This window comes from Musca vetustissima, unplaced genomic scaffold (genome assembly GCF_032173495.1).
Source record: "Musca vetustissima isolate MV318-11 ecotype Yass unplaced genomic scaffold, APGP_CSIRO_Mvet_v1 utg1735, whole genome shotgun sequence".
NCBI lineage: Eukaryota > Metazoa > Arthropoda > Insecta > Diptera > Muscidae > Musca > Musca vetustissima.
In genome coordinates this window covers 334,367-348,706 of record NW_026887582.1, presented here as the reverse complement: position 1 = coordinate 348,706, position 14,340 = coordinate 334,367, and the positions used below count along the sequence as shown (strand labels likewise).

General features: G+C 34.2%; 3 protein-coding genes and 1 long non-coding RNA gene across 4 annotated transcripts in view; 2 read left to right on the top strand and 2 right to left on the bottom strand.

Annotated features, from left to right (window-relative positions):
- Positions 1-14,340, top strand: part of LOC133335168 (uncharacterized) — a 400,201-nt gene that overhangs the window by 100,481 nt on the left and 285,380 nt on the right. The window lies entirely within an intron of this gene.
- The window catches only part of LOC133335151 (laminin subunit alpha), a 607,777-nt gene that overhangs the window by 408,486 nt on the left and 184,951 nt on the right, over positions 1-14,340 (bottom strand). The gene's annotated exons all lie outside the window — the stretch shown is intronic.
- On the top strand, positions 3,298-3,873 carry LOC133335174 (uncharacterized). Its single transcript, XM_061543479.1, has one exon. The coding sequence runs from the start codon at positions 3,316-3,318 to the stop codon at positions 3,871-3,873; it is 558 nt and encodes a 185-aa protein (XP_061399463.1). The 5' UTR covers positions 3,298-3,315.
- On the bottom strand, positions 8,826-9,251 carry LOC133335155 (uncharacterized). The gene is made up of 2 exons (XR_009754513.1): positions 9,201-9,251; positions 8,826-8,873 (listed from the first exon to the last, which is right to left on the bottom strand). It is a non-coding gene; the product is annotated as an uncharacterized LOC133335155 (long non-coding RNA).

Genomic DNA, 14,340 nt, shown 5'->3' with positions numbered 1-14,340 from the left:
TGTGAATATGTGTCTATTCAAGCATTTTCATACCGCATATTTATATGTTCAAAATAAAAATTACCCTTCAGACCTTTTGGAGTAGAATTACAAGTTTCAAAGTTTTTTACGAGTTTTCTCACTGTGTAAAATTTAGCCAAGCAAAGTTATTTTATTAATTAGAAATTGCCTTTCTCGAAGAATTCGGCTACTGATGGTTGATATATAATTCACTAATGTAATTACTATAATAATTAGACTTTAGTAATCACCAATTTCCTCAGAAATTCTCTGTTGATGCTCTCATGAATTAGCAAGTCTTTTGCTTTCAAGCATAAAAATAAGGCGACAAGGTAAAGGTGGTTGAAAGGACGTGTCATTTGTTTTATTTTCAAACAATCCAGTGCTCATATATTACGGGCATTAAAACAAAATTCTCAAGGACACAAATCTAGGTAGAATGAAAATTCCCATGAAATGTTTCCTTTTTGTAAAACAATATGTACATATACAGGCAGAGAGAACATATTAAAAATCCATATAACCCACATGGATAATTTCAGTATTCAGTATATGAAAATATACAAAATTGGAAGGAACAAGTTTATAATTAAAAATATTAATCTTATGTAAAAATTGACATTTGAGTTTATCGCACAAAAAATGATTAATATTAATTTTTTACCTCTATTAGGATTTATTTCATATACTGGATTTCCTAAATTAAATAGAATATAAATATACTATCGTTTTTTTTCTTTTTTCTGATTTACATAACAAATGGCTACGTCGTTCAAATGGCTAAAACGACATGTACATTAAAACTTTTTACCAGGTTATCCTATTCTATGAGGATTTATTTGACAAATATGCATTGGAATTTACAATTTAAACTGGGTTAACTAAATCCGGCACAATGTAAATGTACTATAATGCCATGTTCCATCGTATAAAAAAAAATGGAGTTAAAAATTCTGAAGAAAATTGACAGGAAATACTGTTCTAGAGATGAATTTTTAATTGAAATCGCTTTATTATTTTTGGGACCTGGGTTAGCATAAAACCAATAGTCTGTATTTTATAGTCACTGAACTTAATCACCGACCAGGTCAGTCATAAAAGAATTATTGTAGAATCTTGATATAACAATTTATATATTGTCAGCCCTTATTGCTATATGGAAAATATCACTATATCGAATGGCATTTTGATATATCGTATGACAGAACAATTTAATTTATTTATAAATATTCATTTTTATTAGTAACAATATGAATTTCTGTTTTAATTTCATTAAAATTTAAATTCAACCTTTGTTTGTTTATGTGGAACTTCAAGGCTTTGGATTATATATCCTTGAAGTTGTCTTGAAGCTATCGATTACAAATATTATTCGGGTCGCTCCATTTTACACGCGCTCCGCAATGTTGTATGACATCCGAATTCTTTCCTTTCAATGTTTTGGACATTCTCATGAATTTTTGTTTATATTTTCAAAGGAAATTTCATTCCATTGGACTGGACTAATTTTTCCCCGGGTATTTTCATATAATAAATAATAAAAATTTAGATTTGATAATGGCAATATTGAATTCATATATCAATTTCAAATACAATAAAATCAGTTCTTCTTCGCAAGAAGGACACATTTTAAAGAGTTAATCAGGCCTACGGGCTTAACAATTTACAAAGTGGTGCAGTGTTGAGCTTTCGCTCAAATTCTACGCGTTTTATCTACTGAACTAGACAAAATATAAACAAAATATTTGATTATGATTGTTACAATTTATAAGTTTTAGAGGCAGGAAACTTCAAAATATTTATAAATATAACATATTTAGCAATTTCTGCCACTATGTGTACATTGTATAATTATGCCATGAATCAATGTATGATTTTTAAGATATTTTAATTTTAAAATTAATAGTATTCAATATACTGTAAATCTGAAAATAATCATGGTTATGATTTCTTCCCACAACCCAGTGGGGAATAACATAAAACTTTTGTTTAATCCATAACAAAGTAATTACTTCCAGACGAACGTGTTAAAAACATAATTTTCATTTCAATTAAACTTGAATATATTTCAATTTATTATGAAGTTATTTGACATTGTATTCAAAACAATACGCACACATAAATAATTCAAAAAACTTCTGGAATGGAAACATATGAAGCCTTTTTCCCATTGCTACAATAAACTCATGGTATAATAATAGAAGGTAACAGCAAGTGTTATTGTACAAAAAACGATACAACAACCACATTGAAATTTGTTGTTGTAAGTTCTACTAGTGTCAACTCATTTGACAGATAAATGTAAACAAACAAATTATCATCAAATTATTTTTATTTTGAAAATGAAATATTTTTGAATCCTCAAAATAAAAATTGAAACATGAATGAAAATATGAATGAAAATCTATAAAATGTACATTTCTATCGCTTCCACATCTTTCCCATAATTGAGCCATTGACATATGTATGTGTAGCATATATGAAAATGCTGGGAATAGCGAGTTGCTCCCTGAAGAAAGATTTGCTTCCTCAAACTTTCCCAGCAGGCAGATTGAGTAAATTGAATACAGGAGGACATTTAATAAAGAACAAATTCGAATTGAATGCGTTCCCAATTTTCCTGTTGGGTGATTTTTGAAAACATAATTTGTCAAATTCATATTGACACTAGTATTACCTTGGAATCAAATCAGCTGGAATTTGCTGTTACCTTTTATAATTGTACCATGTAATAAAATCAAATTTAATCATGGTATTCCATTTCAATGCGTATTCGATCATGATACGTTTCTTGTAAACAAACCATACGAGTGGAGATTAGTGGAGAGTCGACCTATGCATCCCTAAAGAAAAGAGATAGAGAAAAACTGAAAAAAACTAGCGACGCACAAATTGTTATTTGTAGGGCATTATTAATTTACAAAAAAATTGTCCATTTTCTCATGAATTTTCCCAAAAAAGATTAAGAACAAGATTCTTTGAACTCAGGTAAATAGTTTTAAGAAATGTATTTCAAAATAAATCTGTCCACTGGGGTAGAAAATCCCTGGAAAGAATCGCGTACCTGCGTACATTTTTGGGAGGAATACATTTGCATTGGAATAGCACGCTATAAAAGGGAGAAACGCAGCCGAGCAGTTCACAGTCATTGACGAGTCGTTGTCGCGTGAAGACCTTTTTGAAGAAGAATTATCCGGAAATCGTATTGGAGAACAACAAACAACAAGCGTATTGGAGAAAAGGTGTGTTTTGTGAAAAGTACTATAATAACCCGTAGTTATAAAAATACAATCAGTGAATAACTAAGAAAACAATATGGTCGCTGTATACAATATTGATGAAATTGGTCAAAATCCCAAAACATTGGGAGATTGGGTTAAAAACTTCCGTTTGAAAAAAATACAAATGAAACGCAAACTGCGAGCTTCGGGTGCCGAGCTACGAGTCGCCGCCATTTTGTCGACAGCCTTGATGTCGGCCGAACATGAATTGCGTCGCAAACAACAAGAACGCTTCCAGAAATGGTTGGAATTCCAATCGAAAATCAATAAAAACCACGAACTACAGCCCCCGAGTGAACATCTCAACAGAAATAAACAACACGCCTCAAAAGTGGACGATGAAGTAGTTCTTGTGGCCAGACGTGAAAGTGATACACAAACCTGCAAACAAAGTGAAGAAATAACCAATTTGTGGAAATGTGAACTTAGTGAATTAGATAATTTTATGCGAAGTATTAGCAGCAGTACGAATAGTAGTTGTAGAGACAATAGTAGTATAAAGCAATCACAAACAAGTGCTGACGAAAGTTGTCCCAGCGAAGTCAACCACAACAGCTATTTCCAGCCACAATCTATACAAGTTTCTAGTTAATGTTGTTCATGTATTTAAACAGTGTTTGCCTTTATTGAGAAAGAACATGATAAATGTTTGTGATTTATTGTCATTTTGTTATCTATATTATATGTATACTCCTTTGTAAATTTCCTTTCGCAAGTTTTATTATGCCAGTTTTTCCATTTACAGTCCGTTGGGACCTTTGTCTGAAGCTACATAACTACCCCACCTACACAACTATACCATGGATCTAAGAAGTTACATAGGCCACATAGTTGGTGGTACTTCTGAAACTGGCCATTGGGAGACATGACAAGGTCTTCAGCTAATAGTGTCAACGACTGGGTGGAAAAGATAAGCCATGAAATCGGTTTGTAACTTTTTTATTTGCATTTTATTTAACACTAAAAAGAACAAAATATTGTGAAATTACCCAGGAATGATTACTCAAGGCCACTGAAAATGACCTGACGCCATTTTAAAAAAATAATGTGTGTGTGTATTTTGTACTGTCTACGAAACCAGGCACATTGGAAAATGGAACGACGAAGTTGTTGTATGTCACGTACACAGATTGTTGAAACCAAAAAAAGAAGAAAACAAACGAGTTCCCTTTCTCTCCGAAAGAGACAGCTATATTGACACACCACTCGTATCTGTGATGTGGATGAGTAATCATTGTTGGGTAAGTTTCTTTGTTTGTAGTTTGTATACATAGATACATACGCATACATATTTCGTGTTGTGTATACCACTAGGAGAAGAAACAAAATGAAATTAGTCGTGTGATTCATATTGAATTGTCTATATGTAGATTTTTTTCTCGCAAAATAATCGTAAGATATTAGTTAATTTTTTGTATATACAAGCAAAGTTCAAAGAATTTTGAAAAGAATAAAAGTATTCCATTTTGAATGATATTTAAAACAAAACAATGTGTATGTCTTTTTAATTTATATTCCCAAAAAGCACCAGCCTAAATAATGCCTTTATTTACAGCTTTCGAAACAAGAAAACGTCAGCATTTCATTGTGCCTTGCCTTCTGTTTGCTAACGAAAGAATATAAACACACACATCCTACGACGATGTCATGAGGAGCCAAAGCGGGGCAGAAGAAATATCTCGAACAATTATCATTTTGAGTCGTCATTCAAAACGCGTAAGACTAGAGCAGAGTGAGTTGAACCACGAAGAAAATTCATCTTTTTAGGAATACACAACATTGCATTGTTGGCATCCATGGCCCCGAAAAGTCCAAATTCTACACAATGGTGTTTTTCTACTCGTACTTATAAATCTCATAATGTAGTGGAATATTGAAATATGAATGTTAACGAACGACCAGCGAGCGAGAGCAGTAAACAGAAATGCATGCTGCTGCTGCCGCCAAGGAGTGGGAAACAACAGTCTCTGGCCTCAACAAAATGATTTTGAGTTGGTGTCCGGAACAACGTTTTTCCCGGCCGTGTGTCACTTGTATTTACCAAATAAGCAGAAGGATTTTATAAATGGGAAAAATGGGTATTTATGAAATCTATTTCTATAAATGAAAACATTTTTCCCGACTTTTCAGTAAATAATTGGTGTTAATCATCGCATCCGGTGCAAGGTTATTTTGCTGTTGAATTTTAAAATTTATGTGATCAGTCAGAAAGGCAGAGAGAGAAATGTGTTAATGTGGAGGTTCTATTTGTGTTTGTTCAATTCAACGTTTTGTGGTCATAGATCAGACTCTTCGTAAGCAGTATATTGAAATCTTCATATCCAATAATATATTATTTTAGGAAATGTAATTATTCATGACGGGAATATGCAACTACATCAATTGTTGCCGCCGATTATAATATCCAGCGAAAATGGGCAACATTCAAGAAGCCACCAACCGAACTGTTGTTTAGTCCAGTTTCATTTGCTTTTTTCTATGGCTAAAATCGTAAGCAGAATGAAGTATTATTTTTCAAATAACTTGTAATTTTAGGACTATAAAGTTATGATTTTACAAACAAAAACTACGACGAAGAATGTTCCGAGAATATCTGCAACCAACTACGTTTAGAACCCCATCCCTACATATCCCTTTGCAAAGTACAACCAAATGCGAAACATACAAACCATAGAAGGTTTCATGAAATCCTGTTGAAGGAAACATGCGCTCTTTATATTCGAGGTGACATCGGTTTTTATTACAAAATAATACCAGTATTTGATTTTCTTTAGTTAACTTGTGGCTGAAATTTGCAACAATGTGCAGGCAGGCGAATCTTTTTTGAAACATCCAATCATAAGTGGTTTCTTTGCATTTTAGCAATGACTTACAAAAAATTTATTACGTCTGCCGATCAGAAATATAAGTAGAGCTGAAACGAATATTAAGATATATGAGACAGTAGCGCTTTGACGACAACTATACGCAGAAAGCAAATTGTGGAATAAGCGAGCATATTACCGGTATGCTTTATTTAACTTAATCCTATATGTAGAATTTTATGATTTTTAGCATTGTGACTCAGTTGAGCCGTGCCTGAGCGCAATTTAACAAAATAATATGTGACTGTCCTTATTGGCATTCTCGAATCGATATGATGTCTAAACTCACTACGCCACACCCAGTAAGGAATATATACAATTATATATCTTCTAACGAAACGTTTACAGGCTATATTCATCACTTCTCTGAATAACTCGACATTCACTGTTGCAACCAAAGCAAATTAAAACCAGAAAATTTTATCGTAAGAACGCTCGCTACATATCGTTTACAACTAATGCGATTTTTCCAGATTCATTTTGTTCCTGTCCTGCAATGTTTTAACTTATGAATTCTCGGTTTTTAGTTGGACAGTCTATTGTTCTACACAAAGTAAGGAAGAAACGAATTTCCTTTTCGAATAATATGATTCTTACAGAAAATATTGACAAAATTAAAAAAGATCAGGATATTGGCCCTGTCGAAATAAGTGGAAGAAAAACATTTTCGATGTACTACCTACTTGGCATATTTTTTATCTATATAGAGCGGCTATACTTCATATAAAAACATAGATGTGAACACAACATGCAAGATGGCTATTTTACCATTTTAGCCGCATCTATACAGCGTAAGAGAATTTGTGGCACTTTATGTACAATAATCTGATTTTTCCAGACAATATACACAAATGTTCGCATGTGAAAAATGACTCAACGATGATGCTCCTGATGGAAAGATGTCACACAAATTTCAAATTGGTTTTTGGTATGCAATAGCTCGCGTCAATTATCAGGCAAGATTTATATTCTACACATAACAAATCGAATGTGTTTTTGAAGAAATTTTAGCGTTATGACACAGTTGAACGGTGCCTGTGCATAACTGGAGTATGTGATAAGCGTGGAAGATTCTGTGTGGGGAGATATCGACTATGCTTTCTAAACAAACATGTACAGGCAAGAGTATTGATTTTAAACATGAGAACGAAAGTTTTTTTTGGAAAGATTTTTTTTAGCGTTATGTCACAGTTGAACGGTACCTGTGTATAACATAAAACGGGTTTCATTTGTGTAATCGGCATGAGGTTTTGAAGTCGTCAAATACACTTGGAGGAACAAATTAGTTGTCAAAAGTTTTCATTTGGAAAACACAGGCAAGCCTAGATCTAAGATTATGTAAAAATGAAAATGTTTCTTGTATACATTTTAGCGTTACGACACAATTGATCAGTCCCTGTGAATGACTCCCGACAGAACTAACCCGAGACTAAGGGACCAGCAACTTAATTTACCCTTCGTTGTTTTGCTTTATCACTTTGTTTCTTCTACACGTTTATATAGAACCAGCAGCACGAAATTATATCCGCAAGAGACAATACAGAACCACCAAAATATGTCCCGTTTGTAACTGTGGCATATACAGCGATTTTACTCGTTGGTCTGGTAAATTTTACTCTTATACACTTACCATGAAGCATGTAATCCATTTGCTTACAGAGATGTTCGTTCATCACATGGGAAAAAATAACCAGAAAGCTAAGGGAATCGCTAAAATGTTGAGATATGCTAACGATGATGATAACAAAGCCCGAAGTGATGAAAGTTTTGTAAACTTAACACACCACAAAAATCATCAATGATTGCACTCACGCCGATCAGAGATACATTGTTGTGCACGTAAATTAAATTGTTGCTTTCTCTTTAGCAGAGCGCCTACTCTTGGGCACCGAAATGAGTTCCACAGCTTTGAGTTGCATTCATATTGTATATGACATTGTGTCTTTATTGTTGCACATACACTACTTTAATCAGCAATTGCGAAGTGACTTGGTACCCCGAAAAAATATAGCTAAGGGAATCGCTAATATATTTTGACTAGCTGTGTAATAACAACGCCGTTCTTCAAATATGTCACTGCTGATGTTATACTGAAAACAAACAAGTATCGAATCTTGACGAAAGATATGCGCCTTAAATGTAAGCTTTGCACGACCAAATCATTACTAATTAATTCTTTACAGCACATCCAAGCGAAGCTTAAAGATGCTAAGGGAATCGCATATGTAAAAAATATCAGATCCCAAAAATTGATACCAATACAAATTTCTGGTAGTTCATGGTGTGGCTCGAAATAATGCAACATTACGACACTGTTAATGATAATGGATTCAAGGAGTCGTCAAAACTAACCATGTCATTTTATAGATTGTCCAAAATCCAAACTTAAAATGCTAAGGGAATCGCAAACATTTAAATTAATCCTCCTCTGATCACTTCCCATGTGATCGTCTCAAACATCCGTTGTCCATGTAAGCATAAAATTTATGAACACATTGTCTAGAAAAACATACATACATATGTTTAGAAATGGAAAAATAGAAAGCCACACACCAGAAATGGAGCCAACATTGAGTTTCGATGCGAAAATGTGCTTTCGGAGTTTTGGTATAATACGTGATTCACAACCTCTTGCTATGCTGCTGCTGTGTTCCTTTCCCTTCCTTCCATTTTTCTGTTATTCTTTTATAATTTTTCGTAGCATTTTTATGTCACAGTTGATCGGTGCCTGTGCATAATGCTTGTGGAATCTTCGAGTGTCCTAACCACAATGGGAAAGTCAATTGTCCGGACTAAGGTTCAAGAAGAGCGGCGGATGCACCACTTTCTGTCTTTTTTATTTTCTCTTTCTTTTTGTTTCTTCGCTTTTTCTATACATTTTGTAGATATATGCAACAGTTGATCGGTGCCTGTTTGCATATTTTGGTGAAATACAAGATGATATGTAACGACATGGCGCGACTTCGTTCTCTGCTCTTTTTTGTCTTCGTTCTCCTTTTCTTTATATTGTGGTATATATATATTTTTTAGATTTTATGTCGCAGTTGATCGGTACCTGTGCATAAATTAGACTTTTACTGAGAGAGGGTTGACTGAATGAGAAGTGTGGCTCACAACCAATTGCTCGGTGGAAGCGAGGCAACAGCAACTGAATATTTCGTCTCTTGTTTTCGTTTCTATTTTATGTTTTTAGCGTTTCAAATTATGTCACAGTTGATCGGTGCCTGTGCATAATCACTTAAGAGGACAGAAAAGACGTTAATGGGAATATAGGAATACTGGCCCTTGATTTGTTTTATTCATATCGCTACGGAGATACACTGTGCAGCTAGTTCTTGTGTTTTGTTCCTTTTATTTTTTGCATTTTTGAAAAAAAAAAATATTTTAGCTTTATGATACAGTTGATCGGTGCCTGTACATAACATGAAATTATTCTGAAGATGGTAACGACACAACGATGATGGCAATACAAATGGCAGAAACGATTTCTCTTTGCGATATTGACACAATTTATTGGGAGACCATAAACTCTTGTGTGCTGCTTGAGCGACTAATGCCATTGTTGACTCTAGACAGCTATGCATTCAACAGGTTTTTGTATTTATTGCATTACTTCATCGCTAATTATACCATTTACAGGAATCCATGTTGCGTTGTTTTCTATTCTGTTCTCTGGGAACTTTCTTGAATATGTTTTTTCTTTTCCCGCTAAATTCTACACTACAAAATATCGTTAAAGGGAATCCATACGATACAACAACTCGCAGGCCCTACAAACCGCTAAAATCTACTTTACTCCATATGTTTCTTAAAGGGAATCCAAGAAACACGGCACCTGTACCTCTACTTTCCTGCTTATTGTTTCATAACTTTCTATGTTTCCTTTTCTGCGTGAAATTGTTATTCGTTGTTATTGTAAATAAGTTTTCGAAGATTAGCATTATTTGTACTTATATATAGACATTTGTCCCACTAGTCGAATAAGACAGAAACACTATATTCAAAAGAAAATTTACTGTATGTTTGAAAAGAAATGTATGAAAACAACCTCTCACAATCTTGTATAAAAACGAAGAAAAAAATGAGAAATCCAAAAAAGTATCTCCATCATATAGCGAAGAAAAATAACATTTTTAAAACAATAAGTCATTTGATCAAATATCAAACGTTCTAAAGAATTCCAATAGATTAGGAAAAAAACAAAGTTTATTGTTTAATTTAATGTTTTCTAATATAAGATCCTTTTGTAAACTTTGTTATACATAATTGTTATGTTAAATGTGTTATATATTGAAATTTTGTAATATTAACTGGACATCTGTACTTGTAAACAATCCACCCACATGAGAAAGTGATGCGAAAATGCCCCTTGAGTATTGAGATAGAGCGACAGAATTAATCAACTGCAGCTTCGTGTATTTGGAAATAATGTTATCCGATAAATGCCTTTACTTATGAGAGGGAGAGATATACTACTGATTTTGAATGCCGAGACTGAAAGCGAGGGAGAAAAAGTCCAATAGCAATAATAAATAAAATGAGCGAAGATGAGTGACATTAGAATTTCCAGTTCGGGATAAAGTAATAAAAACAACTGATTTCATGCCCCTTCAATAATGTACTTCAACACTTCACCTACCCCCTTGAACAAGAATTATCCAACGGACAACGGCAAGATCAATGAGCGTGCAAGCAGCTTTCATCAATGTCTATGTTACAGATCGCCTGTGACACTTCATTTGCGAATTTAGCAATGCCTACACTTCAATGCAAACATTGAAAATCGATTTTTCATTTTGTACACCATAACAACAACACACACCAGTCGGCCAAGTCCAATATTTGATCAAACTTCCAGTGTCTTATGCAGAAGTGAACACGTTTGCATTTGTCGTTGATCGCAAATATTTTACGAAATCATCAGTTTGTCAAAGCCATTGGGTGAATCTTGTACAACCAGAGGGGTTTTTTGAATTATGTCGAACATCATCGACCATCGTAACTGACTTAAATACTACACACCCCCATTCATCTTCAATGTCAGCAAGGGCGTAATATTTCAACAAATTTTCATCGAAGCTGCTTTTAATCGAAAAATTTATTTGGCATTAATAGCCAGTACAAAGTACACATCAAATACAGCCGAATTTTTTAAAACCTACCATCATCAATCATCATCACCAAAGAGCTTTAGAAACAATTATCAAATTTCAACAACATCCGAACAATGTCTGATGGTGCTCAACAACACCACAAAGCTTAGCAACTTTATAAGACCAACTTCCTTCCTATTTCTGTTGAGTAGTGTCCTAAGTGTATGGATACAGAATTCTTCGATTGTAAGAGCAAGGCGTTTGTCGTCACAGTTAATTATGATTACACATAAAATCCAGACCTATTAACATTTGTTGCGTCAAATCTTCCGTCCGTGAAATCATCATGGAAAATTCTTGCATATTCTGGTGAACGATAAAATAGAACACAATCTAAATTATATGGAATTTCTTGGCGCTACACTTACTATACATATCCTTAACATTCTGTTTTTGCCGAGGGACAGTCGTTGAATGTCGTAACATTAGCAACATTAGCACTGGCGTTGTGGCAAACAAATTCGATGTTTGGTTGGTCCAGATCTATATGAACTTTTAAGAGTATTCCATGGTTTGTCTGTCATGAGTGGAACATTCTTCGTATTTTCAAAGGCAGATTAGCGTACATGATTCGTTCAGCGTCAATAGGTGTCGTTATTATAAACTGGGAAGAGTATCACTTTGTCTGCAGCAAACATCAAAGTAGCATGGTGTAACAAGAATTGACGGCAGCGTGGGATACCAAGAATTGACTGCGGCGTGGGATACCAAGAATTGACGGCAGCGTGGGACTCCAAGGATTGACTGCGGCGAGGGACTCCAAGGATTGACGGCAGCGTGGGATACCAAGTATTGACTGCGGCGTGGGACTCCAAGGATTGACTGCGGCGTGGGACTCCAAGGATTGACTGCGGCGTGGGACTCCAAGGATTGACTGCGGCGTGGAACTCCAAGGATTGACTGCGGCGTGGGACTCCAAGGATTGACGGCAGCGTGGGACTCCAAGGATTGACTGCGGCGTGGGACTCCAAGGATTGACGGCAGCGTGGGACTCCAAGAATTGACTGCGGCGTGGGATACAAAGAATGGACGGCAGCGTGGGATACCAAGTATTGACGGCAGCGTGGGATACCAAATATTGACGGCAGCGTGGGACACCAAGAATTGACTGCGGCGTGGGACACCAAGAATTGACTGCGGCGTGGGACACCAAGAATTGACTGCGGCGTGGGACACCATGGATTGACTGCGGCGTGGGACACCAAGGATTGACTGCGGCGAGGGATTCAAAGAGCTGACGGCAGCGTGGGACTAAGGTTTGACTGCGGCGTGGGACTCCAAGATTTTGCGGCAGCGGGGGACTACAACGATTGACTGCGGCATTGGATTTCAAGAGTAACGGCAGGGTGTGGGACCTTAACCGTCCGTCGTTGGCATTCTGTTTTAATTTGTTTTGTTAGGATACATTTTTCAACCCAATCTATCTAAATGTTAGGTAATTCTTTTTTAAATGAAATCCGGATGGGTATTAAAACCTCAAGAATACGACAACATTATATTGTGTAGAATTTGTAGACTTCCTGGTTCCCAATTGTTCTTTTTCCTGTTATAATTGCAAAAAGTACCATCTGGAATAAATGTCCATGCATATATTTTGAAAAGATGAAAAAAATGGTTTAATTTTTATTAATAAAACGGTGAATTAACAAATTGAAATTTCAGTTTTTTTATTCCATTTGGTTGGGGATGCTATTAAAGTTGTCAACGGTTTAATCGACACTGAAATCGGCGGTAAGTATGGAATATATTTATAGATATTTAATTTGGGACAATTTAGCAAGTATATAGCTTCTAAGGGCTTATTGCCAAATATATGTCAACTTTATTTTCATAATGACCAGACAATCTATCTATGTAACATTTTAATGTTAAACAACAAATTTCAACAAAATTTGTAGAATCTTGTATGTAGAAAAGTGGGGAAGGTATATTGAACTAATCAAAATAACAGGCAGGGGGCACTTTTGACAACTTTTTCTCTCATGTCTCATAATTTTTTTATAATTGTTTTTTTGTTTTTAATTTAACATTTTTATATTTTTTTTGGTTTACGCTGATTTTTGTTTCACGCTGATAGGTATAGATTGAATCATGGTACAATTATAAAAGGTAACAGCAAATCCCAGCTGATTTGATTCCAACGTAATACTAGTGTCAATATGAATTTGACAAATTATGTTTTTAAAAATCAACCAACAGGAAAAATGGGAACGCAACAATTTGAAATTGTTCTTTATTAAATGTGCTCCCTTATTCAATTTACTCAATCGTTAGGAAAGTTTAAGGAAGCAAATCTTTCTCCATGGAATAACTCGCAATTTTCTGCTGTTTCATATGTGTTACACATAAAAATGGCAATGACTTAATTATAGGAATGATGTGGAAGCGATAGAAATATTAATTTGATAGATTTTCATTCATGTTTTTCAAATTTTATTTTGAGGATTCGAAAATATTTCATTTTCAAAATAAAGATAATTTATTTGTTTGTTTACCTTTTTCCTTCAAATGACGTTGACGCTAGTATAACTTACAAAAAGAAATTTCCATGTGGTTGTTATATCGTTTGTTGTACAACAACACTTGCTGTTACCTTCTATTATTATACCATGAGATTGAATATACATATGACATACTTTCAGTTCGATCGAAATATTTAATTAGTACTTTAATGGATCAAGTCCAAGAATCGTAACGGTTATATGATTTGATATTACAAATCAGTTAAAAAATAACAGTTATTTTGTGGCCTAAATAAAAAATCAATTTTAATTATTTATTTTTTAAAGGAAAATATAAACGTTGATTTTTAACTGTTAAAAATTATTGTTGTTTTTTTCCGAAAAAAACTCATTTAGGGATTTTTATATTTTCCCTCAAAAATAAAAATCATTCTGGAGTTTTATATTTTTCGCCTGGAGTTTTATAAATCACCATATAGCGTTTGATACCAGTTATATAACTTTTGACCTAATAGTCAGAGGAATGATTAATATTCTTAATTTGATGATTTAATATTTTTAATACACTGAACTATTTTTT

What these genes read in the sequence shown, in the direction of transcription:
- LOC133335174 (XM_061543479.1), top strand. Translation starts at nt 3,316, where the DNA reads ATGGTCGCTGTATACAATATTGATGAAATTGGTCAAAATCCCAAAACA.